The sequence below is a fragment of the Centrocercus urophasianus genome, unplaced genomic scaffold (assembly GCF_019232065.1).
Source record: "Centrocercus urophasianus isolate 14NV4802_14NV808 unplaced genomic scaffold, USGS_Curo_1.0 seq_22, whole genome shotgun sequence".
In the NCBI taxonomy this organism is placed as follows: Eukaryota; Metazoa; Chordata; class Aves; order Galliformes; family Phasianidae; genus Centrocercus; species Centrocercus urophasianus.
Window position 1 is genome coordinate 12,815,788 of NW_024884778.1, and position 27,543 is coordinate 12,843,330.

Below are 27,543 nucleotides of genomic sequence, written 5' to 3' on the forward strand. Positions count from 1 at the left end.
GTGATCAAACATCAAAGTCTTGTCATGCATCCATTTAATCTGATTTACACTGTGTATGTGTTTGCTTACATGCTATTTGTAATCACTTATTTAAAAAGTATTTGATCATGCAGAGGACGTTTGAGTTGATGTTAATTCACATATTGCAGAGCCAATGGGCTGTTTTTTTTGCTTCCTTCCTACTGATTTATTTACCAACTGTTGTCTTACACTGCCTTTTTTTTCCTTGTTTTCAAGTGTCAATTTACAGTATCTGGTTTTATGACAAGAATGACTGTCATCGAATAGCAAAACTCATGGCTAAGTAAGTACTGCTGTTTTGTTCTTCGTAATTCTTTTACGTAATACAACCACTATGTACTGTACTTTTGTTTTGCATAGAGAGAAATATTGCAGAACTAAAAATTGCATAAGGAGCATTGGCTGAATAGTGAAATAAAAAGGCTTGTTGTTGCTAAATTGCTGGGTTATTATTCAGTGTTGATTTCATTATTTTTTTTCTTTTTCTGGAGATAAAAGGCTGTTTATAATGCTGCCATGTCTGCTCTTATTTTGGAGCTCCTGAGACTCCTGAAGTCTCTTCACAGGCTGTGCAGCAGGAGCATTTCTGAAATGATCTCGTTTTAGAGGAACTTTAGAAGTTGTGTTTGCAGTAACAAAGTGTTCAAGCTGCTGTCCGTACAGCTGTACAGTTTCCGCATCTGTTCTGTAGTGCGGATGGTTGCACTGGCACTGCTGGAAAGGACTTCAGAGTGTAGAAGTCTGAGCAAGAGAGGCCAAGGGAAGCCGAAGCTGGTTAAGTTTGCAGTATGATGTGCTTAGTGATTGAAAGGTAGAGAGTCGTCTTGTGGTTATTTCTTTGCTTCAGGTGTGTTGTGCTGCTGATTGTCTGGTCTGTTGAAGAGGATGAGAATAGGCTTAAGTACATTTTCAGTATAACCTCTGCAGTTCTGTGATTCTGCAAAAGGGAAGAGTTTTGAAGCATGGGATGGGGTAGTCACCCCAGCAAAAATGCAGAATGTGTTTTATGGAGTATTTTCTCTTCCTTTGTACTCTACTTTGCTTTTCTTCACCATTACTGCTTTCTGAATTTTCTGCTGGATGCCTTAATCAACAAAATGTCTTTCAAGTCATGCCATCTTTAAAGACAGGCAAACATAATATGTAAAGTAGATGTAGTGTGAATGTCATTTCAAGATGAATTGCTGATTTATTTATTTATTTATTTATTTTTGTATTGGAATGATTGTGGGTTGCAAGATCTTGGAAACTGAAATTAGAGTTAACATTCCTAAAAATCTGTTTCATGCCTGTCTTGACCAATGTCACTTAAAACTTCTGATGCAAGTGAAACTAGAGAAATATGTAGTTATAAAAACTTACTGATTTAATACTTACAGAATACAGATAGTTACATTGTTCTGAACAGCATGGACTCCTGTGTCAGTATGATTGTCTTTTGCTACTACAAGGACTGCTCTGAAAGTAATGCTCCTCCTGTATTACGTTGGCCCATGACATCAGAGTTGACTGTTGGTGGAAAGGCGGTATTCCATGGCATGTTGCTGTCGTGTGACGGATGGCAGCAGACGGGCAGTCTGACAAAAGGGCATCCGACGTGGATGTGAGTATGAAGCAAAGGGATAGGATTAAATTCCTCTCGGTGGAAAAAATGGCATCCACTGATATTGGTGCTTGCTGAATGTTTATGGAGACCGAACAGTAGACATGAGCTCAGTGAGTGGTAGGTGTTGCATTTCAGCAGTGGTGGCAGCAGGGCACTTCTGCTGGTACGGACTTTAGTAGCTCAGTGCATGGGCCTTGTTCACTGCTGGCAAAAATGCATAGCTGGTGGTGGTGACTGTTGAAAGACAACAAATTCTCAGCTACAGGACGCTCAAATAGTGTTATTGTGCTCTTTCTATCTCTTGTAGTTTCCATGGAAATAAATAAGAAGTATTAATTTGGTGTAAGTTGACTGTGCTAGCTGAAGTTCTGCTAGTAGTAAGTCCTTCATTACTTTCATTACTTAAGTTATTTATTTTTTTTTTATTTTTAGGTCTTTCTGCATTATTAGAATATAGAATGCTTAAATACTCATGTGTATTGCTTTAGGAGTAACAAAAGAATTTGAGGAAGCCATTTTTGTATATCGAGAGAGGTATTTAGCATTTTTCTGCATGGCAGCAGGCCGTACCATACTTTAGTTCAGTGTATTTTTCAGTAACTATTTGTCTTTCAAAAATATTGTTTCATTGTTTTTTTTTTTTGTAGTGAGCAGTGGAATTTTGGATTGTGGCTGTTAGTACCGGTTGGTTTAGGTGGGTTTTGTTGTGTTGCTTATTGGAAAATGTACTGACTTCTGAGCACCTCGGAGATTCAAAAACATAACCATAAAAGGTTGCAAGGAGATTTGCATTCTCTTTCCTGCTGTTTGAGTTGACCTTATTGTGCCAGATTGAGTTAACAAGATTGTCAGCCTTCCATTTATATTTTGGTGGCTTATCTTTCAAAAGGAAAGTAAATTACTCTTCACAGGCTTTGTAATCTTCACTTCTCACATTCTCTCTCTCCTTGTCCTCCACCCATACTCTTCTGTGAGGTTGTGCCAGGTATTTTTTTAGTGCTGTAACTGCAGTTATTCTTGAGCAAACTGTCACAACCACTACTGTGTCCCTGAAGGAATGTGTGCCTCTTCCACTATCTGATATAATGGAAAGAAACAGCAGACCTTGTTTAAAGAAGTCTTAATCCTGATTGCATACAGAGCGTACTCAGAGTATAGACTAGTGTTAGTGGAAGCTTTTTCTTTTGATGTTTTTCTCCAGCTAATGTGTTTCTGAGCGTTGTCTTTAGAAAATTCTGGAATACTTCTTAGTGTGAAAGAAGTCTATAGGAGTGTTCAAACCACTTCAGAAGGAATTAATTTGGGTCAAGTGGAAATTGTTAGCGAAGGGTAGGATTTCTAAAAGGCATGGGCATAAAGCAGAGTTTTTCCTCATATTTGCCAGAATCCAAGTCTTTGTGGAACTTCATTGCTTTCTGACATGAAAGTTGTAATATTTTATACTGAGGTTAGCTTGTAGGCTTGATTTAACCTATTTCAGCCATCTGACCTAAACTATTTTGAGATACTCTTCCAGTTCTAGTTCATTGCTTGTATCTGAGTTTTGGGGGTACAGAGTTTGGGGCATTTACTCCCGCCGGCATCTGAATGTAACCTGCACAAGGCTACACTGAAGAGGTATTTATGCTTGTCTACATGAGAAGATAATTTTTATTATTCTTTAAGAAAAAAAAAAAAAAGAAAAAGGTAAGTAACACCTTGTAGTGGACACAAAAAAAAACAATTGTGAAATGCTCTGTAGCAATATTTCTGAAATGCCTCTGTAAAATTGATATACTTGTTGAAATTGTTTTTTTTATACCAGCTAGTATCGTTTCAATGGGAAGATGTTTTGTTGAAAGCTTTTGGAACAACTAGTGAGGAAAGGAGAGTCCGAAGCCACAAGCCTTCCTTTCACCTACAAGGCAGAACATGCATGACTTCAGCTGTCCAGAATTTGCCCTTTAACTGAAGTGTTTATTTTTCCTGTTGTAGCCACGCTGACACTTAAATCTCAGCAAAGTGTTCTGTTTCTTTCATCTTGCCTTCTCTCATCCCTAGTTTTGGATTTACATTTATACAAGTCCCAAGTCAGGACTGTATGACCATGTGGGGTGCTAGAACAAAATGTACTCTGATGGTGTCACCATAGAAACGTTTGTACAGTATTAAGCTGCTTCAGCCAAACCAGCACATGTTGCAATTCTTAGAAATTGTCTGGCAGAGTAGATTGGCCCCCAGATTCTGAGTTAGGTTTGCAGGTTAATGCTTGCATACAAATAGAGAAAGTTGTACTGAATAATGAAAATCTGGATAAATAAGCAGTGTGTATGATTAGAAGCTTTGAAACTAATTTTCCTGGTTAAGTCTGTTGCCTTTTTTAATCTAATCTTTCTTGAAGTAAACCCGGTTGAACTCTACTGAAGGGTCTTAGCTGCTAGAAAACTGGGAGGAATTGCAGACTTGTGCTGTTTTTTCTTTAGGAGTGGTAACATAGAGGTACATACAAACGTCTATTTACTCAGCAGTCTATATGCTGCAGAGTTATTCCTGAATCCTAGCTGACCAGAAGAAACTGGAGGCTGGAATGATTGGCACTTTCTGTGATTGCTGTGATGGCACCTCTCGGCTGCCCCATCAGCTCTGCAGCATGAGAGTTTAGGTGATGTGCCAGCTCCAGAGCTCTGCCCTGCTTTCTGTGCTTGTTTTTTTTCTTAACATATTTGATTAATGCAGGCTTAAAAAAAGAGGGGATTACAGGCTGGTGTGTGTTTATTTCAAGAAGATAAGCATTAGTGCATTGCATGGCCATGTATATCTTGTGAACTGCATGTGGATTAAGGGTAGAAATGTATGTTGCCTTTACTTTCGTTAATGAAATGCGTGAGGAATACATCTTCCTTATGTGCATCTTAATCATCTTTTAACAAGTTTTCTTAGTCTTAAGGCAGTATGGATAGTGAAGAAGTGGTGAATGAGCTGTAGGTGTCAAAGACCAGAGGAAGTGCATTGTTATAAGCCTACAAGTAATTGGATTTACTGCTAGGCAGCTAGAGAAGAAAATGGTTTGCTCTTCTTTCCAAAGCTCTTAGAGGGAGGAAAGGTAGCTTGCTCTAAGCTTCTTTCCAGACTGGCTCCAGAGACATCTGGTATGAGCCAGCTGTCTTCTTCCCCTGAGTGTTGTTTTCTAATGGTAGGCCTTGTCCTAAATTAGAACTGGTTTGTAATTGATTTTGTTGAATAGCATGACCTGGTGTGGCTGAACATGGAAACACTGCATGTTAAGAAGTAAGAAATTAAAAAAAAAAAATCTTTTACTCAGTCTTTGTTATAATGCGTGTACTCTTTGTATGACACTGATGTCCACATGTTTAGACATTTTTTTATAATAAAATGACAGTTTTACAGAAGCAGTGTTTACTGCAGGCAAATGCTGACTTAAAAACCAGTGCTGTGTTTGTAACTTTGGCCAACTACGTGTTAGGTTTTCATTTAAGCAGAACAAAATGTGTTTATATGCTGTGAATTGTGGTTTTCTTCACTGTCTTCTACAAGATGTGCATTCCAGATAAAATTTTGAAAACCCGTTTCTCCTTTCCTGTTACAGAGTGGTAGAACAAGAAGCTCAGAGATCGCAACAAGTTTCTCAGGACAGAAAAAGTCCCAGCAGAACAAATGGCTGCAGTGAGAACAGACCTATTGACATCCTGGAAATGCTCAGTAAAGCCAAGGTTGAATATGAGCGAGTAAGGAAATGTATTTATTTTCTTGCATTATGAGCAAAAGAAAGCCCTTCCGAGTAAGGGGGTTAAGGCCTCATATGGAGTCTGGTGAAATGCATCCCTTGTGACCTGTGTGAGAGCAATGGTAGAGAAGTATTCTTGTGTACTAAGTTGTACCGTGTAGTGTGCTGTCATCTAAGATTGAAAGTAGCACATGTAACCTGTAATTTATTGGGCCTGAAATCTTGTATATTTGAATTGTTACCTCCTGGAGAAAAAACACTGTATTGAAAACAAATACCTGGGGAAGCAAATGCAACAAATACTTTTTTTTCTCAAATAGATGCCAAGGCTCCATAGTATCAGTATTTATCTACTGTCATGTCTTGAAATCAGTCGCAAAGAAAATGTGAACATATATGTAACACTGTAGAAGAGTAGATGACTGGTTTTTTTTGATCCTGAAGCTCCACTTCTGTGAATATTCCTTAATAGTAGCTGACATTTGTGTTTTTTAGTTTTTTTCCCTCTGTATTGAAAATCACTGGAGGTTTGCTGTTATTCATGCCATAATCAACAACATTCATTGGGTTGCATACCAAATTGCTTTGGCCTTAAATAAGAAAGAGCCCACTAGCTGTGCACTGTCCTGTGTTTGTGATATGAGCAGAGATGCACAGTGACCTACAGGGCTGTGGTTATACGAGGTGAAATTCTTGGCTTAAGCAGGCAACTTAGCCAATTTTTTTTTTATCTTTTTGTTGGTTGGAAAACCTATATAGAAAGTAGTTTTTAACACACTTGAATGTGTTTCTTTTAAAGAGAAAGCATTCTCTGCCATTGTTCCAGTAGCCTTGTTGTCACACTGCTGCCTTGTTTGCTTCCTCACTATACTGTATTAAGAAAGTCTCATTGATTCTGTGATATGACTTGAAAATGGAATTTGATAGACCCATTCCACAAAAATTGCTAATGCTGTGAGAAAACTATCTCTAGGAGTAGCAAAAAAAATATTATACCTGACGATATCAGTATTCATAGTAAAAAAATAAATCCCGTGGAAAAGGGCTGCAATTTAGTCAGTGCACATTTACATTCTATAAAGCATATTTTAACTGCTGTAGACCAGGTGTAAACTTTTCCTGCTGTTCCCTAGTGTACTACTTCATTCTGCCTTCCATGTGTCTATCCCATAATAAATTATCTCAGAACAGTGGGTTCTGAGTGCAGAATAGTCTGTTGCCACTATTAAATTCACAAGTTTAGATAATGAAGGAAAATATTAGTTCTCTTGAAGTAATTAATTTGCATAGTCCTGAGAGCCAAATTCAAACGTGGAAGACACAAGTGTTACTTTTTCTGGGTTTTGCACAAATTGCCCTAGAAATTCTGAAGGCATTTTTTTCTAAGCCTACTGATACAAGAATATACAATAGTAATGTCTTGGCATAATGTGGCAGAGATGGTGTGGGTTCTTTTAGCTGTGTTGGTGGGAGAAAGGTAGAAGCATTTCAGTGTTTTATTTCTTGTGCTGTGGGATGCTTCAGAGTTCCTACTGAGTAAATGCAAGACCTTCATAGGATTCGAGGTTGCTACAACACATTGTGGAATGGGAGGGGAAAAAAAAACACGTGGGCTAAGCCATGTGCAAGCCAACTTCTGTGCAGTTTTTCACGTAGCGTGAGGATAGATGAATGTGACAGACCATAGACTGTAGTTGACCTGGACTAGATACTAGTTTGTGAAAATCAGTATTGTTTTCAGAATGTTTTAATGTAAATACCAAAGAAAATCTGCCTCTAATGCTTAATGCATTAATCCTGTTTGAGAAGAAGGTCTTCCACAATGTTGGCTTTCATACGAAGTAGCAGTTTTTGTTAGAGCACAAAAGGGAGCATCAAAAGCTGAATGACTCATTTTTCAATGTTGTATCAAGTAAGACAGATTTGAAGAAATTGAAGGCTTTTTTCTTATTAAAGGAAAAAAAAATCACTCCAGATATTTTGGCTTCTCCATTCTTAATTTTCTGGTCTTTTTGTGTGAGAATGTTGAAAGCTTTTCCTTAGTAACAGAATTCCTAAGCATAGTGGATGAAGCTCTGTAGAAAAGTAAAATACTGATAAATAGGCTGTGGCAGCTGTCACACAGTATGGAAATGCACAGATGTACTACATATCTGACTTTTTTACATCTCAATCTTGATTTTGCTGCCTGATGCTTTTAGAGCACCTTTGTAACTAGAAAAACTTTGCTTTGTATGTATGTGAGCTGAAAACTGAATCTGCCAAACTTAATCCATTAACCTGCTATGACTGCAGTTCTGAACAAGTTGGTAGATAAATAGAATTGAGTAAACTTTTTGGAGGATGTTCTGCTGACCGCTTCAGCTTTAGTGCCAAGGTTCAGGTGTGTTAATTATAGAGTTCCTCGTAACCAGCATACATCATTGTTAATATGATTAGGCAAGCAACTTGAAGATGGCTTCTTAAGATATCCTTTCTAAATTTTTTAAAAATTATTTTATGGCACTCAATAATTACACTTGAATTTGTATTTAGGAGCAGAAAGTACTTATTTGCATGGTACATTCCAGATGGATCATACAGTAATCCTTGTGTGCAGCCCACGAGAGATTGGCAGAGTGTCAGCGTGAGAAGGGGGCAGAGAGTGAAAAAGAGATTTATGAAGGTCTGAGTGATTTAATCTAGGATTCCAAATCAGCTTAAATCCTTCAAGTACTTGCTGCATCTAGGCCATATGTGAAAATGAATGAATTCTGAGATTTTTTTTTTAATGAAGTGAATGGATGTTTTTTTATAGTGTTTTTGTGTTCATTTCATTCTGAGAATGGAAACATTGCGGATTATCCTCTATTGAAGGAAATCTCTGTATTTTGTTTTGTTTCTGTAATTAACTCTAAGGCAGTCCACTACTTCAGGCCCAAAAAGAGGCCTGCTAACCTTTCAAATTGGTGGCTAAAAGGCATAAAGGCAGGAGTTGTTTCTCTGTCCATTTTGTATTTATCTCTTTCAAATAGATTTAGAAAACAATAATAAGGCTCAGATTGTTTCTAACTTCTTGCTGAAAGGTTTAACCTATATTTTGTTGCTGTGACAGGTAAATGACAAAGAAATGGTATGTTGTGCTGATGTTCAGCCATACAGAGATAAGGTGTAGTTAGGTTCATCTACTAAATGCTAGACTGTTAGTTCTATGGTTGCTCTTCCACTAGTGCTTTAGGTTGTAATAAGTGTTGTTCATGTATTTGTTAAGCATGAAAGTCAACTCAATCTGTAAACAGTTGTGAGCTTATTATTACTTTGACTTTCTTGTCCTTTTAGCCTTATTCACCTAAAACCCAGTTAACATCTTCTGAAAATACTGCATGTTATTAAAATCTAGTGGAAATAAGTCATCAACAAGCTCTTTATCCAATCGCTTCAGAATGATTTCTGGCAAGTTTTTTTTCTAAGCAGCTTTAAGTTCTTGATTTAATGTCCTCAATGGCAGCTAATGCAGGAAAAGAATGTGAAAAGCCTGTCTTTATTTTCTTTGTTTTATTCACTCCTTTAAAAGGAAAAGTGTTATGAACACATGCCAGATAATGTATAAGCGTTATGAACTCATGCCAGATAATGTATATCTTGGTATGATTTTACTTCCTGAGACTTGGGAATTCTGTGATGTCTGTCAAAAGTCAGTGTTTTGACCAAAGTGGGTCCGTATTTTTTTTTTTTTTTTTTCCCCAGAATCAAGTCAGTGATTTGAGTGTCATGTCAAGTTCTGGTGTGCAACAACATGCAAATGCCACAAAGCCAGAAAGCACAGAGACTTCTGAACAAAACACTTCATTACAAGTGCAAGATCAAGTAAGTTTAATTCAAACATATATAAGGTGCTACTTCTTTATTTAGTACTTTGCTTTTGTACCAGAAATGCCTGCAGCATCATCTTGCTGAATGTATTTTGCTTAACTTTAAATACATTTGGAAGTGTAAATTCAGTTTAAGAATGGGTTTTAGTCTCTATTCTCATCTCCTGACTGCTTGTCTGAGATCGGCTGGTATGATTCACCACCTCCACCCCCTTCTAGATAAACTAGTGGGTTTTAAGGCTCTTAGGAGCCTACAATCCATTTTTTTTCCTTAATGCTTAAAAATATAAGATGGTGTCCACGGTACAGTGAATATTCAAGTGTGTTTAAATGGGTTAACTCAGATCCTGGTGTGTCGTGGGCTCTATGCTGTCAGTCCATGATAGTGTAGAGTTCTGTGCAAAATGACTGCGGAGTGAGGAAGCAGACAAAAATCACCTGTGTCACAGCGACAGAGTGAATATGGCATCAGTCCGTTGTTCGCTGTTCTGTAGACTTCAGAGCAGAAGCTCAAGCCCTGCTTTCCCGTGTGTGAGACCTGTACTTAAGGTTTGTCTGTGCTGCATCCAAACGTGTAGCTACACTCCTACTAACTGAAATCATTGGTGAATTGCTGGATTTTCTGATTATTATTTTTGTTTTAGACTTCAGCTTTGCATTCCTTCCTTGGCAGCAAAGAATATCTTCCAAACATTTTTCAGCACTGTCAGTAAAGAATGTTGCTCAAGTTTGTGGTAATTTAATTGCATGCACAGTGCTTAGATCTGTTTCGGATAAATATTAGATAAATGTTCAGTCAGCATCTATCTTCATATGTACAGATTCTAAAGCCTAGTGTTACCACTGTAACTGAAGATAAAGCCACAGTTGGTTTTTTGTTGTTTTTTTAAAAAAGGTAGTGGCAATAACCTGTGCTTCATTTAAGTGTCTTTGAGCGTGGGAAACTTGTTATCAAAATAGTGTAATCACTGGAGTGGTTGAAATATAGGCTGCAAAAGTTCATTAATTGACTTTAATTGCCTTTTTTCTGGTAAGCATTTATAAACAAAGCACTTTCATATAATACTCTCTAGAAATTGGTTTTAAAATGATAGCTTGTGCTACATCTAAATTCTCTGTACCAACTTGTACCTGCTTACAGTGCCACCCAGTGGGGACAGAAAGATCAGGAGCAGTTCTCTACAGAAAATACCCCACTGAGGTGATCTGGAGGAGTCTGCCTCCAGGTCCTTCCTGTAGCTTTACTGTTATGTTTTGAATGCCGTAAACCACCATGTCTGCAAAAGGAAATGCCTGAGGAAAATGTGTGTGACCTTTCATTTAATATTTGTAAACAAAAACTTAATTTGTAGTAAAAATAATATCTAGTTCAGGTTAGGATATGAGTAGCAAAAATCTGCTTACGTTGATGGGTTAAAACAGGAGGACAAGAGAAATTTCTTCGGATTACTGGCTGTCACAGTGCCCTCCATCTCAACAGCACTTCTGATGTAGAACCAGCACAAGTGATAGACTGACCCCTGGCAGCCAGCTCTGCTTGCTGCATGCTTATGCTTGAGGCCTGGCAGAGGTCTGCCTGAGGCTTTGTTTAAAAGAAACATAGTCTTTTTGGCCACGTAATTAGCTGAAATGGCTGAACTTGCCGAACAGTAATAAGTAACAAGGGAAAAAATTAGAAAGATGAGATTCTAGTAAAATGCTATGAAATAATTAACAAATTTACAGAGCAGATAAAGCAGTGTGCTTTAATGCCTTTTCTGTTGAGCAACTTAAAACTATAGCTGCAGAGATATTGAGGGGGGGAAATGGTTGCTATGTGTGATACTTTACTTTTGTAAAACTGGGTGGGTTCAAATACAATACAGTGATGATTGTTCTTAATTTCTTTTTTAATAATGTGGGCTACTGAATGAAGAAAACAATTTCAACAGTAAGAGTATATTTTTACCTCATTAGAGCAGATGACCAGTGAAATTAAAAACAACTGTGCATATAAGTACTTTGAGATCCTGAAACCCCTCTCAGAATGTCACATTTGTATATTGATTACTTGCTAAGGATGTCACAGATGTGGGAATGGCAAATCGATGTCTGCTCCGTGATATTTAGAGGTTCGAATTATGTATCCAGTTCAAAAAGAAAATCAGTGGTCAGCAAAACTGAACTAGAACACTGAAATTAAATTTCTTAGCACAAGCTCTGGCTGCTAATTTGCATGTCTCAGTGTATCTGAAATGATTTCTGGAGGAACCCTCTGGGCAGCGCTCTGTTCCTCTCAAGTAGAATGATCGTGTTGCCCTCTTTGCAAGCCCCTGCAGAGAAGGGTCTCCGTAACACAGTGGGTTGATGACATGCTTAAAATGCAACTCAGCCAGAGATGAGATACACAGCACATCCCTTTGCTTCACTCATGTTGGGAATTAACTCAATGTTTGTGTCTATATCCATGGAAGCAGCTAACCTGACCAAGATTGGAGCATGATAGATAGCAGTGAGTTAATAAAGAGAGGCTAGTCAGCTCATCATACTGAGGTTAAAAGCAGAATTTCAGATGGAATAGTCGCTTACTCCTTAACAGAATTCTTGTCCTTGAAGAATGGGTCTTTACAGTGATAAGATCAGTGGAGAAGATTTGAAAACAGCTTCATAGGAAGACTTCCTAGCATAGGAATTGGCAAGGTTTATAAACAGTAGAATGTCATAAGTGCAAGATGAGTGTGCCTGGCATTAAGCCAGCTATTAATAAATAACAGCATTGGTGGCACAAACGAGTAACCTGGGCAGAATTCAGTAAGATTTCAAGCTCAAGGCTTTGTGCTAGGCTGCTTACATGTTATCTGCACTGCACTATGTTCATTGCTGTTATCAGTGTTAGTAAAATTGGAACAAGCGTAGCAATGTTGTGATATAGTAGTTGTCATTGCACAATACTGTCTTTGTTTTGACATACCATAAGAACATGCTGGAGTTATGCTGCAGGCCATTCAGTCTTCTGAACAGAAGGTTATATTTTAGTCCAGCTGTTTTACATAACTTCTGGTCCTGTGCAACCTAAAAAAAAAAAAAAAGCAGGAACAGTTTGAGATATTGTTGTTAGTAGCTGTTTCTTTTCTCTGTAGAAAAATGCATTTGAAACAATTTCAGCTAAAATAACTGGCTTGGAATAAATCTTGCTTATTTTATGGTAGAACTGGCAAGTAGAGAATGAGGAATTAGCTTAAACTCCTAGAGAAAAAGCATTCTTTTTTCTGCGAAATGGTAAGCATGAGCCTGTGATTCATTAGGGTTGATTTATTTTTTTTTAAATGCTTCCAAAAATATTTGAAATCTGTTGGACAGCTGTTTGAACTATACTGTATTGCTACTTTAGCAGCTGAAATGCATGCAGGTCTGCTCAACCCTACCTTTGATTTGCTTTCTCATTCTGTTGTTACTTTTTCTTTGAAAGGAGAAAGTGAAAACAAATGACTTGGGTTATTTTTGTTACTACGTGTCACCTTAGTTGTCTTATTAGGACTTCTCCTATTTCTCCTATACTGAGACTAATCCTTTTTCTGAGGAGACTCCTAAAATAAGGAAAAAAGCATTTTTCTATTTGTGTAGCCAACATATGATTTGATAGGAGTGCACTGTTCACAACATAACTTGTTTTGAAGGGGAAAAAAATAACAGTAATACACAAGTTCTTAGTGGACAGCTGTTTCTCTTTGCTGACCTTGTATTGTTTTTTTAACATAGGGAATGCTGTTTAAATTTCTCTTCAAGGAAATTTGATGTAAGAGACTTTCAGCACATTAGAGGAAATACATTTTTTTTTTTTTTTTCAGTACCTTACATTAATGTGAGTGTAGGATTTAGTGACAGAACCAACTTTGGCTTAATGTTTTATTACACTTTCAGCAAAACACTGTAGCTATCACATTTCAAACCCCAGGTGGCTCAAAATGTCTTCCCCAGAGCCAGGCTTGCTCAGTTAAAACTTTTAAAACTTTTGCCTCCTTAAAACTTGTGAAATTACCAACGTATAGTGCTTCAGCAGAAGGCCATAACTGAACATAGAGTTTAATTTACTGAAGTAAAAGTGGTAGTCTGCATGGCTGTGTGCAGTTACTAGTATATTATTATTTGTTCACATTTGGAACAACTGACGTGGCTTGAATCCTGTCAGCTTTAGATGGCTGCTGTCAGTTATCCAGCTTATTTTATATCAACAGAGTCTCTTGGAATTTGCTGTATTGTGAAACATGGCTAGTCTTGAGTTAATTAGCAGCGTCATGGTTCAACAATATTTATGTATAAAACCTTTGAGTCAGGGGGAGGGGCAGGATGTGATTAGTTTATATAGACTGGATATTCCTTGTAAATGAAATGGACTTAAACGTTTCTCTAAACAGAGGACAGTTGATTTCCAAATTGTATTTTAAATACATCTGACCTAGCTGTTTCTCATAGTTTTCTTGAAATTATAATACTGACTTTGTCAGAGGCACATTAATCTTTTCTTTCCAAATTAATTATATTATATTAATTATAAACTTCCTTCTCTGTTCTTTTTAGCCATTTCAGTCAAGGCCAAAGCATCTGACTTTAGAAGAACTCTTTGGGACCTCTGTACCAAAGGAACAGCCTTTACCTCTGTATCCCAATCCAGAGAGAATGGAGAAGTTGCAGACTGACTCCTCTGCCAGAGAGCAACAAAACTTGCTTTTGCCTTTTTCCTTTGACCAGACAGCAGTAATACAACCACCACAAGGGAAATCGGAAAGTCCGAACGTTAAAGCTAGTGCCAATCCTTTGAGTCAACAGGAATGTTTGACACCTATGCTTATACCTCCAGCCTCGGTTTCCCAGCCTGATGTTTCAAGCTATTCAGTTCGTTTAAGCCCTATACTTAATTCATCCTCAACAATGGATGCTTCTCCTGCTCAAATGCTTCCTGGCCTAAAGCAAAACAACAGTCTAATGCAAGTTATGCAGCAAGCTACCAAGCAGATAACCCCGCTAGTGAATCAGCCTTCTGAAGTGAACCATGCTCCACAGAATTTAATGGCTGGCCAGAGCCAGCTTATAACACCCTTGACATCAGCAAACACAGGACCCGTTTCAAACACATCCCATACAGGTGTTGATCTTCTCCAGAAACTCAGGTTGACTCCACAGCATGACCAAATGCAACAGCAGTCTATCACTAAGACTTGCTTAACACCAAACATCTCTGCCTCGATTGGCCAACTTGCAACACCAGAAAGCTTCAAAGAATCACACAGTAAATCATCAACCTTGAACAGCAAAAAAATCCCTTCCCTGCAGGTATTCTTTGAGTTATGTCCCTACAGATTTAAACTGTATAGGTTGCAAATATTTTTTCATGTGAAATTATGCTGTTGCATATATACTTTTTAAAAATAATCAAGGAATTCTTGTGTGTGACCGATCAGATTGTGAACCTTGAAATCTAATTCTTGCCATTAGTACCTGCCGTCAGTGACAGACTTCTATATGGAGGAAGAGTTTTTTCAGGCTGCTGCTGTTATTACATGAATATATTCTAAGGAATTTGCCTGTACTTGTGTCAGAAAAATGCAGCAAAATGTAATGTGAGAAGAAATTGGCAGTTGCAGATTAATTGGTGCTACAGGAGTTAGTTCTGTGGAAATATATACCCCATGCCTTCTTTGAAAGTACAAAACTAACAGCTTCCTGTCTTGGATAATTTTGCCTTGGGAGTTTCATACCATTTTAGTATTGACCACTTCTGTTGGGGATTTCTGTGTATTCCACTGAGATGTTATTTAGCAAAATAGGCCATAAACTGATTTGTTTTGTCTGATTAACAACCTTGATCTGTATTATCCAAGAATCACTTGTAAGGGGCCTTCTAAACTTTTTGTTTCTTGCAGGCAAATCTATTGTCTATGCCTCAGTATAACCCAAAGCAACAAGCTTGGTTTGAGAGACTAGGTGAAAATGTTACTGCTGTTCTGCTAGGCTAGTGCCTGTGGCTGCACTGTAACCGTTCTGTCAGTTAGTGTTGCTCTGCTTTACTATTGGCTACTTCTGTGGTAAAGATGTTACTTTAGATGATTTTGTGGGTTTTTTTTCCTCCAAAGGCAGTAGTAATTCTCTGTAGTGCCCTATTTGGAGGTTGTACAAACTTGGTTGCCTCTTCTAATTACAATCATAGGCAAAGCCAAGGTTTGATCTTTCTTGCTTCTGGGTACAGTGATAATGTAAGAACAAAAACTATCAAACAAAACTACTTACTGCTGTATCCAAGTTGTGAATTATGCTCTCTTTTCAAATTAGGCTGTACAACAAAACAAAGAACCAGAAGTATTTCCACAGTCCAAGACTTTACCTAAAGTCAGTCAGGTAGGTGAACAAACATTTCAGCACATTTGGTTTACTTGTAAAATAAAATGCAAATTTTAAAACTGCGGTAATTGGTATCTGAAATTGTCATATTGCTTACTCTGACAATATCTGAAGTGCTTTCATTGGTCAGAAACAAGCTGTACTGAATCAAGGAAGTATTTCTGTAAACTGCTGTGAGTGTGCTTTTCTCCTGTACAGTATAGTTTATGGCTGGTGCTAGTACAGATATGGTAATACATTTTTGGATCTGCAGTATTGCAGCACCGTTTGAACAGGTTTTTCATTTGCTCTATTTCAGTACTATTGTTATAACATTGCTGTGGGATCTGTCAGCCTTACGTGCCTCAGAGTGGATTTCTGTGGTAAAATGTCAAACAGACCTGTAGAAGGATGGGATGGGGAAGGTGATTGTCAAAGTATTTCCCCATTTTCTCTCTCTCCTGTCTGGTTGCCTTATAGTGAAAAAGATTGTGTGCTTTAATATTTTAATTATAGTTCATTGGTCATTTTAAAATATATTTTTAAATGTATTTGAAATTCGGAATTATTTTACTCCCAACCATACGTGTACTTGGAGACCATTGAAGTACAAAAACAATAGGAAACAAATGCACTAGGGTTGCCCTTTGTGTAAACTCCTGAAGAAGAAGGAAATTTGAAAAACTAACAGCACAAAAACCCCATAGTTTCCTTTCACGATTTAGATGAAAAGCTCATCTTCTGTGATGTTTGGGGAAAAAAAGCTGGGAAGTAGCAACTACATGGGAATGGGTCTACATGTAAGAGCACTGAAGGCTGCCAGCTTCTTCAGCTTCAAAAATAAGGATTTCTGTTGACACTGAATTACTTGGTAAATAGCATTGCATTGTGAGTAGCTGTTCTGTAGTTCCTTTCTAATTTACTGTACCAGTAGCTACGATTTTTAATATGTTTATGTTCATTTCTACAGTCTTTTTTATAACAGCGTTCATTCCTCTGGACACGGTGCTTATTAACTTTCTTTTTTCTGCAGGTTGCACCTCCACAGTTTGTTACAGCTACAACTACAGTAGCTCCTTCAATCCTCTTGTCTCCTAGTGTTTTCCAGCAGTCAGCTACAAAACCTACTGAAGTGGAAAATAAAGCCAATTCTTCATCACCTTTAACACTTGGAACAACAGAGATTCAGACAGTACCTCCTACTGTTCTCAGTAGGTCTCAGCTTCAGGAAGCACTGATACATCTAATAAAGGTCCTGTCTGAAGAAAACTCAGTATCTGAGGGGTGGGGTTAAAAGTACAGTACAGTAGCCAGTACTGAGACTTCAGTTGTAAGATGGATGACTTGCAAGGACAGAGTTCTGCTTGAATCTTTCTTTCACACACATCAACTTGTGAACACTTGAGGAAAAGGTTATGAGTATAGCAGCAGTAGTATGAGGGGCAAGGATTGGGTTTCTTTTAAGTGTTTCTGTTTTCCTTTGGAAAACTTTCCTGTTGCCAATTACTTCAAGCTGTTCCTCATCTTTAATGTGTGTATATTTGGAATGGAAGTTACAAAAAGTTCTAGCTGTACCATTCTTACTGACTAAAAAGTTCAGCTGAATTAAGTCTGTAATGTTGGGAGTAGCTAGACAGATCAGCTATGTTATAGGTAACAAGTAGGAGTTACCATGGATGACAGCCATTCTCGTAGTTCAGGATTCTCTAGCTTTCTCCGTGCTGATGTTACTTGGTCTTGCACTCAAAATGCAGGTCTGAAGTAGCAAATAATATCTTCCCAATTAAAAAATTATGATCAAAAGGGCCAACACCAGACCGCAGTATCATCTCAATTGCCAGATTTACGTGTTGGCTGTTTTTGCATATTAGTGTGTAATTTTTTCTTTAAAGATACAAAACTAGCTTGCCTCTAAGTCTTGCAGCTGAGTTCAGTTGTCAGAGGTCTTCGCTGTTCTCATTAGAGATTCTCACCTTAATGGTCTGAAGAAAGTTGCTGTGGTCACTTCAGAGAGCTGACCGGAATGTCCGCGTCTCTAGTCTTCTCTTTCTGTATTGCTGTATATAGGCAGCAGTTGCTGTACCCCCACAGCAGAGGAGTACTTGCAGAGTGCTCCAAGGTGAACACATATTCACTATGTAGAGTTTAGTAGAAAGAGTACATCTTCAGCCTAGATAATTACCTACTATCTGAAGGAGTAGGACTCAGGAAATATCTCTAAATGCTTTCTATTTCACTTCCCAGTAATTCTTTGACACGGAATTTTCATATAACTCACTGCAATCCTCAGACTGATTTTGCAGGCAGAACTAACTCACGTAATTTTTGACACTTCTGCAGCCTTTATTTGGATGTCGGTATACAGGGTGGAATTTACTGTATCTTAATTTTTTTGTACTCTTCTCAAAGAAAGTGCATAGAAGACAGTGAAATTGTGTAGCCAGGGCTGACCTTGGGGCTGCTGTTTTTTTATCTGAGTATCCATTGTGCTTAGTAATCACTTTAGCTGCCTTCACAGTTTCAAAGTCTGTGTTGTCTGTACAGCACTGCCTTTTGTACAGGTAGGCAGCTAATTCCCTTGCCTTAACCCTCAGATAGATAGCAGCGTATTGCGACTCTTATGCACAACTTAAACTGACTTAAATTTTACTTTTTTTTTTTTTACATCTTTTTACTAATGTTTCTGATGTTTTTTTTTCCTGCAGAATGATTCCCGTTTTCTCAGCACTATTCATGAAGTCTACTTGCAAGTCCTAACCAAGAATACAGACAACATTAAGCTATAATCGAAGCTAAATCTGCTTAGAATGTTACCACTTTAGAAATAATTATGCCTCATCTATAAAACTGATATTTTTTTAAAAGATACTTAGTTTTCAATGTCTTGAATTTGAACCCGTTAGGAAAGAGTATTCCTTAAATACTTCAAGAAAGTAATGTTCTCAGAAGTGATTTAGGTTTTCACTGTGATTGTCACCAGCAGACCTTTCTTTTTATTGGGGGAGGGGATTTAATTTGCTTATGAGCTTTCATTTGCATTTTTGATCATGCACATGTTTGCTCTGGCTTTTGTTCCTAGCTGTATTCACCTCTCAAGGGTTACAGACTACGTACTACTTAAGCTAGCACATATGTAGTATAGTACACTACACCACACCAGAACAAGACTTGATTTTGGAACCTAGTTCCAATTCTAAGGTGAGAATTGAATGCCTTGTGACTAAGGTGGCAGATGTGGGGAAGAGAGGGATTTGGAAGCCAGGCCTTTGTAGCTAAATCTTTAAACAAAAGCTTTAAAACGTGATTTGCTGAGTACTTTAACAGTCTCTGGCTCGTGCTGATCGTTTTATCTTTTAAATATTTCATTAATCTTACTGCTTCATGTTTGACATAAAACAGATATCCAAGTGAGTAAGGCTGTTTTCTCTAAAAAGGTGCAATCAGAAATATACAAAATCTTCAATGATTGTATTAGTTTTAAGCAACAGAACAGTTCTGTTGTAAGTTGAGGTTCTTTCAGGTTAAGTGTAGGTAGGAGGCCACCACTGGAAGACCACTTTCCTGTTCATTAGTGTTTGATATGACTGAAATACTTTGTTTCCCTTTTGGCTTAAGGATGGACCATATCTTGTTTGGATTTCATTCCTCAGTTGTATCATAACTGCAGTGTTGAGAACTAAGCAGATGGGGAACAACTGCATGCTCTTCTCTTGGCTTCTCTCCAAATTATTTGTCTATACTTCATGCTCTGAAATGTATCTAGTTAACATGTTACTGCTTTTTGTATATTATTTCCTAGTTCAGCAATGTAAGAATTTAGCATCATACTTTCTTATTTGAAATCAGAAAGATTTCTAACTATATTTTCTTATGCTACTGTGTTGGTTTACCCATGGCTTGTATTTATTTCATGAAGTTATACAAAGGTAGTTAACAGGACTTCAGGTCTGAACTTTTTCCAGCAATACTAATTTTAAAGGATGCTTTTGCAATTTAAGGAAAAAAAAAATTTTTTTGGTTTATTCAGTAAAAAATTAGTCTGTAGTGAGTTCTGATGCACTGCTTTTTTCCCCTTCCCTCAAGCACTATTGAAATTGAAGAAAAAGATTTAGTTCCTTTAAAAAAAAAGAAATTATGCATATCCTAAGGATTAGTGGAGATTAACATAGTCAACGTACCCAGTCATTTTTGTTGCAGACTAGCAATGAGCTTTAATTGTTACTTTTCACAAACTGGTATGTTTTAGATACAACAGATACTTACATTTTTATGTATTTGATCTGTTTTAGTTTTTTCATAGTTTTTTAGTAGAAACTATATTTTCTTTAGCACTACCTGCCTTCTGAGAAGTTCTTTGCAGCCTTTGAGTTCAGTGTTTTCAGTTAAAATATATGGTAGTTTTGTTAGAAAATGTGCAGGATTCAGGGAATTATGCTAACGTCCTGCACATTCATCAAGAAATTGATTGGCTTTAATTGTAGCATTTGAACTCAGCAATATGGACTCTGCGCCTTGCTAAGGAAGATGGGAACTTCCTACACAAATTCTGGAGTTAGGATACTGTGTGGGGGTATGAACAGTAACACTCCAGTTAGGTATAAGGTCTCAACTAATCTGGTGGTTGTTTTAGAAGAACTTTAATAAACCCATGTGCAGTTTGTGGGGGAGGGGGGGGGGGTGTGAATGCATAGTGTAAGCCAAATGCAGAGCCACTTTTTCAAAGGTGAGTGTTCATATTTCCCTGGCTTTTACAGACAGCTTCCAGTTTCTTTGAAGGAAGATTTGATTTGTGTTTCTAAGAATAGAAATAACGAATGATATTTGTTGCTAGATACAGTCGTATCCAAAGATATGTAGTAACAATAGAAAGAGTTGTATTTTGAGTTCTTAAGTGATACAGAGTTGAGAAAAATAATACTGCTTAGAGCAGCAGTGGTGTTCTGGGAGTTTGACTCTACTCTGACAGCTGAATATCCTTGGCTTGGTTTTGTCATGCACTGGTAGCAGTATGTTATCAGTTCCCCCAGCTATAAAAATGAATTGGAAGACAAACAATCAAATCACTTCTACTGCAAGAAAAATTGTTCATCTTGAACACCTACGTGGATATTTGGCCTGGCCTCTACGTATAGCCCATAGACACTGGAACCTACTTGGGTGTCTTCCAGTATGCTGCAGTTAGTCTGTCATTTATGAGCAGTGAGATAAATCTCTTCAGAGATAAGTTGCATTGTAAAACACAAGCTTAACTACAGTGTAGAACTTGAGTTTATTTGTAATGTAGCCTGTGTTATTTAAGAACTTTAATTTCCTGCTCCTCTTAATTTTTGCATAAACCTAAAATTAGCAGCTTGTCGCCATACTTGGTTTGTGTTAGCAATAACTAGGGCATGTAGAAGTGACCACGGAGTCATTGCAGCAATTTGTTTTCACCGTTTTCAAGTGTGGAGTTTATTGGTGGATCTGCTGGCTTAATGGATTTATATCTATTAGTTCTGAGAAGGAAGAGGTTTGTTTAGACTTTACTCTTCACATTAATTGCATTGTCTAAGCGTGTTTTTTTTTTGTGGCTGGTGTTTAACTCACTTTAAATTAAAAATGAGAGAGTTAAGCCTAATCAAAAACAAAACATGCAGCTGCTGCTTTATTCAGGAAAATCAAAATCCTCAGTTTTGTAGTTAGACTTGATCTGCTGGTTATTTAATAATGCAGAGTTTATATGAAAGGTGCCTAACATCTGTTAACTTAGAAGCAGTGTATCTTTCCAAATTAAACAAGATTTGGGGAATGATTGAATAACGTTTTAAAAAAGCTTAGTTATTTGTTTTGGTTTCTTATGTATGTTTAGCTTTGTGCATAAATACTCAATATTTAAACATTTGCTCCTGGATGTATCTTGGTTTTGCTCGCATTTCTGACTGCTTCATTTTGGTATATTTCTGAAACCCACTGTGCCACGTGTAGTCACTGATAACACTTTCTGAAATATGTTTAGAATAAAATGTTAATTTGGGCCTTCTTGTTTTTAAAAGTATTGTAAACAATTCATCTACCCTTTTGCCAGCTATTTGTGTTGCTTTGAACAGCATATCTTAACAGGAGGAATGTGTGCAATATATCACCTCACTTTTGTCTGGCAATGTTACACAAATGTTAAGATGAAATATTTTCCCTTCAAGTTGGAAATACTGCAGTATCTTTAATTTGGTTGTCTATTTATATTTATCTAGTCAGTGTATGGGCATATGGTTGTTTGGCTTAGTTTGTGTTTGGTTTTTTAGTTTATTTTTTAATGTGTGTTATGTGCTTTGAGCAATTCCTGAGTTTTACCACTTCAGTGGGTGCACCAGTCCCATAGCCATCTGCATGTGCTGTGAGATGGAGACGACGGGGAAAGAGGCCTTCAGGAGAAATTTCTGGGAACTGGGAATGAGAGGAATTTTAAGTCAACAAGTGAAGATACTGCTTCATTAACATTTTTAGTATGGTATGGATTTTATAGCACCTATGTATGTTTGCAGTTATTAAGTTATTGCATAAATGTTTAAGAATGAACATTTTTCATCCAAAATTTTGTATGTTTGCAAATATATTTTTGTAATAAAACCTCAAAACAATGTTTCAGCACCTCCTAAAATCTTGTAATGGTTCATTTTTATTTCTAGAGTTCAGGGTTAGTGTTTTCCAGACAAGTAATTCAAACTTCAGTTCATACTGGGGGCAAAAACAAGTGCTGCTTATTGATGAAATAAATTGTCCTGCTGTAAGGGCAGTTGAGAATAATATGTCACTTGTAAGTGCTTCTGGCCTTCCTCTGTGCTGCTTGCATTTGCAACCTGATAAACTGACCAGTTTCCTTTCCATTAAGAAATACAGCTGCAGGTTCACTGTAGAGCTGTGAATGGTTTTAGAGCTTTATCCCTTTCTGTGCTTTTTATGCTTCCCCCCTCCAACCTTATAGACGTGGCACATGAAACTCAACAAATCCAGTGCTAATCATAGACTTGGGAATCTGAAGCTGTCATCTTATCTGATTGCTGCCATGTAATTGTTCTACCCAAATTTCACACAGTAGAACAGAGGCTGATAAGGAGAGAAAACATAGCAGAGCTTCTGTTGAAAAGGTTTTGACATTACGCAGTCTTACAGCAAATTCTCATAACTGGATGCTTGCACCCACTTTAACTACCCAAAAGAATTGGAGATGAAGCATACTCCATGTCGGGAGAGGTCACTGAGGACCAGTGTTTGTTGTTCTGCTAGTTCATGCTGAACTCCAGACAGAACAATCATATAAAATAAGTATGGGAGTTGTGTATTTTCTTTAAGGTAACTGAGGAGAAACTGGAAACAGCCTGAAATCCAGCATTAACTTGTTAGGTACTTTGGTCAGTGTTGAGGAAGTGCTTTTTGGTGGTCCTGCTGTTAAACTGTCTTCCCTGGATCTAGGTGCTACTGGTTACTGTTATCTGCCCAAAGTGCTCCCCTTTGGTTGAGGAAATCAAAGTAATACTTCTGGTTTGCTTTGTTTAACTACGGATAAACTGAATAGCTCATGGTCATGGGCCAAATTAGTTGAAGTCACATATTTGGTAAGGATTCTGCTCCACTTCATTGTCACTACACTGAATAACAGAACAGGCTTAGCAACAAATCATTTTTTAGATAGGAAACCTGTCGTTCATACAACTTACGTATTTATGAACAGGATGCAGTCAAATCAGTAAATACCATTTTTAATACAGATACTTTTCTCTTTAAACTTCAACTTAATGTGAAGTTCAAAGGATTAGGAAGTATAACAGTTCAGCTCATATATTCAACAGGGTTTTTTTCCTCCATTTTCACACAACCTGTAATGAGAATCAGATTTTTTTTTTTTTACCTTTATTCACTTTTACCAACTTTATGAGGAGTGGCCTTCAATTTAGCAGACTTACCAAGTTAAACCGCAGTGGTAGGTAACTGAAACATCGCTATTAGGTGTAAAGTTTGGCCTTTTTAGGCAGCAACTACAAAGTCACTCTCAGAATGCTTCTAAATAGGCTCAAAAAGCGTGGGGAAAGAGAGCAGTTACCGCAATTCTGAAAGTGCTTTGCAGTACAATGAGAACCAGTGAGTACCCTGAGAAGTGAGCTCCTGGGAAAGGAACAGCAAAACCATGTAAGTAAACCTGAAAGGAAGTACTGTAGAGAGACAAGTACAGCCTTGTGAAGATGTGTCCTAAAGCACAGAAGAACATATTTACATTTTTTATATATACTGCTCTTAGATATCTTTAGGTATTTCCAAAATTCAAAGCAGTCTTGCCTATAAGAACCACAGATATTTCAGGATGTATTCATAAACAGACTATCATTCTTGGTACAGCAATGCGAAATTTGTTTTTAATTACGTTTTTAATCTTTAGGTATCTAGAAGCAGCATAATGGAGTTGCCTCACTCAAAGCAGAAGGTAGTTTGTGTTTTTGCTTTCTGCCTTTAAATAATATCTCAAAATCTGCTGCTCAGGACATGACTGTTCACACCTCACTGCCTTTCTTTGGTCAGTTCAAATAAACTTTTAAAAAACATTTCTTCCATAAGCTATTCTTTAAAATTCAAGAAGCACTATTTTCAAAATAAACTTAGGGAAATACATAACCACAAAGGAGTAAGCTTCCTTTATATGCAGACTAAAATGGATGCACTTGCCCTTGGGCCTCGCTTAGAAGATGCAGGTATGTGATGTAAATGCATAAGTCTGTTTCTTTTCTCCTCATAAATAAGTCAAGAAGCTTTAAGAGTAACAACGGAGTCAAGATCTCCCAGTCTGCCTCATGTATGCAGAGCTCTACACGGTCTTAATTTAGAAAGCATATGGCTTGCACATCCTGCTTTGCTACTTGTGGTTCATAAGAAGGATGGGAAAGGCTTAGCAGGTTATCCACCTGGCTTTTTCATGTGGACTGAGGTTTCTAAGTAATGCTAATTGTCTTCTCTACTGCATCAAGTTAGCTTCTGCTCTCTAGAGATACAATTTTCCCATGCAGCAAGTGCTGTAAAGGAATACTCTGATGCTCCAAATTTACCGCAAGAATTGAGTTAGAAGGTAGAGCTTACAGGATTCAGATTTATATAGAATTTGAGGGTGGGGGGTTACAGCAAGCCCTGCTCCTGGATCTTCAAGATGAAAGGCGTGGGGTATCTAAGTAGGGAAGGAAAACCTGCCACAAAAGAAACCCTTAGAGAACACTAAAAATCTCTGTTAAAAACTCATGCAGAACTTTTAATAAGGAGCTAGAAATGAACATAGCTCAGTATTCTGCAGATATGCAGCTGTGAGAACACTGGTAATGTAAGATCTGGAAACTGTGTAGATGTCATGTTGCATAGTGACATAGTGAGCCTGGGCACAAGGCATAGCTTCATATGTGGCTTCATTTTAGTCACTTGGATTGTTTTGTTTTGTTTAAAAAAAAAAAACCACCACAACCTGATCTTACTGTTACATCTACACCTGTTTCCATGCAGAATATTTCTTGCTATCCTTGATACCACTTTGCACAAAAATTGGATTTTTTAACATTTTCTCAAACTCATAAGCAGCTAAATAATGTTATGCCTGAAGTCATGCTGAACAATATCTTCCTTATACCTTCCTTCTATTTTTGCACGTGTGAAGGGATGCATAATGGTGTGCACAATCAAATAACTTTGGTATAAATCAATCTTACTCGTTCTTGAACAGTTCCCTTTTTGAAGAGTTTCTAATGCAGCTGTTCTTTGGAAGGACAGAAATAGTCAAAACGTAGTGTTGCAGAGGACAAACTGCAGGAGAATTCTTTCAGTCTCCTTCATATGTATGAGAAACAAACAAATGCTGCTTCATTTGGTCATTGCAGAAGTCTCTTCTCTTTATTCTAAATGTACGTAACTTACAAAAGTGCTGCTGTTAAAGATTTCTTTCAGTGTAAGTTACTGATGGTAACTTTATTCTCGATGCGCTGAACTTAGTTGTGTACAGATATTCCTGAGTCTTTAAACAGAGCCTAAACTGGCAAAGCAAATTCCAAGCTTTTTTGAAGAGAGAGATAATCTGAATTAAGCAGAAATAAATAGGGAAAGCAAATGTAATGGAATGTCTGTGCAGTACTCATGTATTCAAAGTCTTCTAAGCACAGATGCAGGCAAATGCCTCAAACTTCTCCTACTTAATATCTACATTAATATAATCATGAAGAAACTGGATCAAGGGAAAACTCATTTTGACAGCAAATTTTTAAAAATGCATGTTGTATTATGACTAGCAATTGTTCAAATTAAACAAATTCAGGTAGCTCTGAACCTTGCTGCATTAGCGTTACATGCTACAATTTAAATCTTGTAATTCTTCTCCATTACTCGTAGAAATACTTCCCTAAATAGCCTGAAACAGCAGAGCAATTGCCAAAACAAGTCACAATGAATTCCTTTTAACCACATAAGATGCATAAAGATTTTTTTTTTTTTTTCTGATAGGTTACATACCAAATAGAGGTAATTCTAAAAATCTTACAGGGTTTGCTGTTGTTTTTTTCTTACTAAATGACATTATTTTTTTTTCCAGATTACTAAATATATTCTGCACGTATGTATCTTTTGTCTGCACTTGCTCTTTCAGACACCAAAGGTGAATTGATTTCCCTGTCTGCACACTTCTGGATCAGGTGCTGCATGAGAACTTTGTATTTTCCATCTTAGTGGTTGTAGCTTGTGCAACAAGGACAATTGCTGTCCTACAGAAACCTAAGGATGTTTGAAGTGTTTCTCATGCTCCAATTAGAATTGCAGAGATGATGATTATTTCACAGCCTGCTGAATATCCTTCTCATAGGGTATTTACTTAAGCATGCACTTGGGCTGAACTAAATCCACTTGCTACAACTGACAAAAAAAAAGTAATGATACCCTTGTACATTACTCAAGATGAACTGCATCTCCAGAAAAGGTGCAGCACCAAATTTGGTCTGAAAATATACTGCATGTGCAGCAAACTGCAATGCACCATAACATACATGCACAAAAATAGTGTTTGGAATTCCATCTACATAACTAACTCTGTTGGTTTTGGGTTTTTTTCCTTTTTCCTGAAAGTAGACTGCAGATGAAATGAAGCCATACATACTATACACATATGTTCAAGGCTAGCCAGATGACAATCCATACCAGTAGTGATTGGCAGCTCATGGCACAGTCTGGAAGCTGCACAGTGCAGCAGTTGCACTCATTTCCTTTGCTTACTGTTGGTTAGATTTTGTGGACCATAAGCTAGCTAACCATTCCGTGTTCTTACTAGACTTGGATCTTGGAATTTTGTCTGAGAGCAATTTTAAGGTAAAACTGGGAGCATAGTCCCATAGTACCTAAATGGCCTGAATTTCAGTGGTGCTGAGTACACGCAACTCCTGCTCTGGTAAACGGAGTCACACTGACTTATGTCAGCAATGCATTTTTGCAGTATCTCAGCAAATGACAGCCATAGCTTGGCTTCCCTGTTTCTAGTGTACATAATGCCCTGACTGTGAAATATGTGGAGGAGGGGATGGAAAAATCCTATTGTTCTGTGTGTGTTTAAGAAGCCGTCCAGTTGTTTATGCTGAAGCTAACGAGATGTGATTGTATACACTGAAGCAAGACTGTTCATACATTTACATCCCTATTTTAACCGTACTGCACATGGTTTCAGGGGCAAATGCAAGAATGTGGAAGAAATGCTGGCTGTTGTGCACAGTGTATACTATGACTGTAGCTGTTGCTTTACAGTCCATCACACTGGATCAAAGTTGCAGAAATACACGCACTTCAGTAGATCAAAGTGGAGGCACTGACACAAGGTGGCATTTCATCCTGTGTATGCTTGAGCTGCTGTTTTCACAGCACAATGCCGTAAATAAGCACTCAGTACAGCATGAGGATTCAGGGAAAGAGGGGTGAGTTGCAGGCAATAATCTGCCTATGACATTGTC

At 37.5% G+C, this 27,543-nt stretch overlaps 1 protein-coding gene across 1 annotated transcript in view; it reads left to right on the forward strand.

Moving 5' to 3' along the window:
* Positions 1-22,193, forward strand: part of DCP1A (decapping mRNA 1A) — a 32,829-nt gene extending 10,636 nt beyond the window's left edge. The window contains exons 4-10 of the mRNA XM_042823747.1: positions 238-304; positions 5,214-5,352; positions 9,078-9,197; positions 13,760-14,512; positions 15,509-15,574; positions 16,590-16,808; positions 18,262-22,193. Of these exons, the coding sequence (XP_042679681.1) occupies positions 238-304; positions 5,214-5,352; positions 9,078-9,197; positions 13,760-14,512; positions 15,509-15,574; positions 16,590-16,808; positions 18,262-18,342 (1,445 nt within the window). The 3' untranslated portion in view covers positions 18,343-22,193. The remainder of the gene's footprint in view (positions 1-237; positions 305-5,213; positions 5,353-9,077; positions 9,198-13,759; positions 14,513-15,508; positions 15,575-16,589; positions 16,809-18,261) is intronic.
* The last annotated feature ends 5,350 nt before the right edge of the window (positions 22,194-27,543 follow it).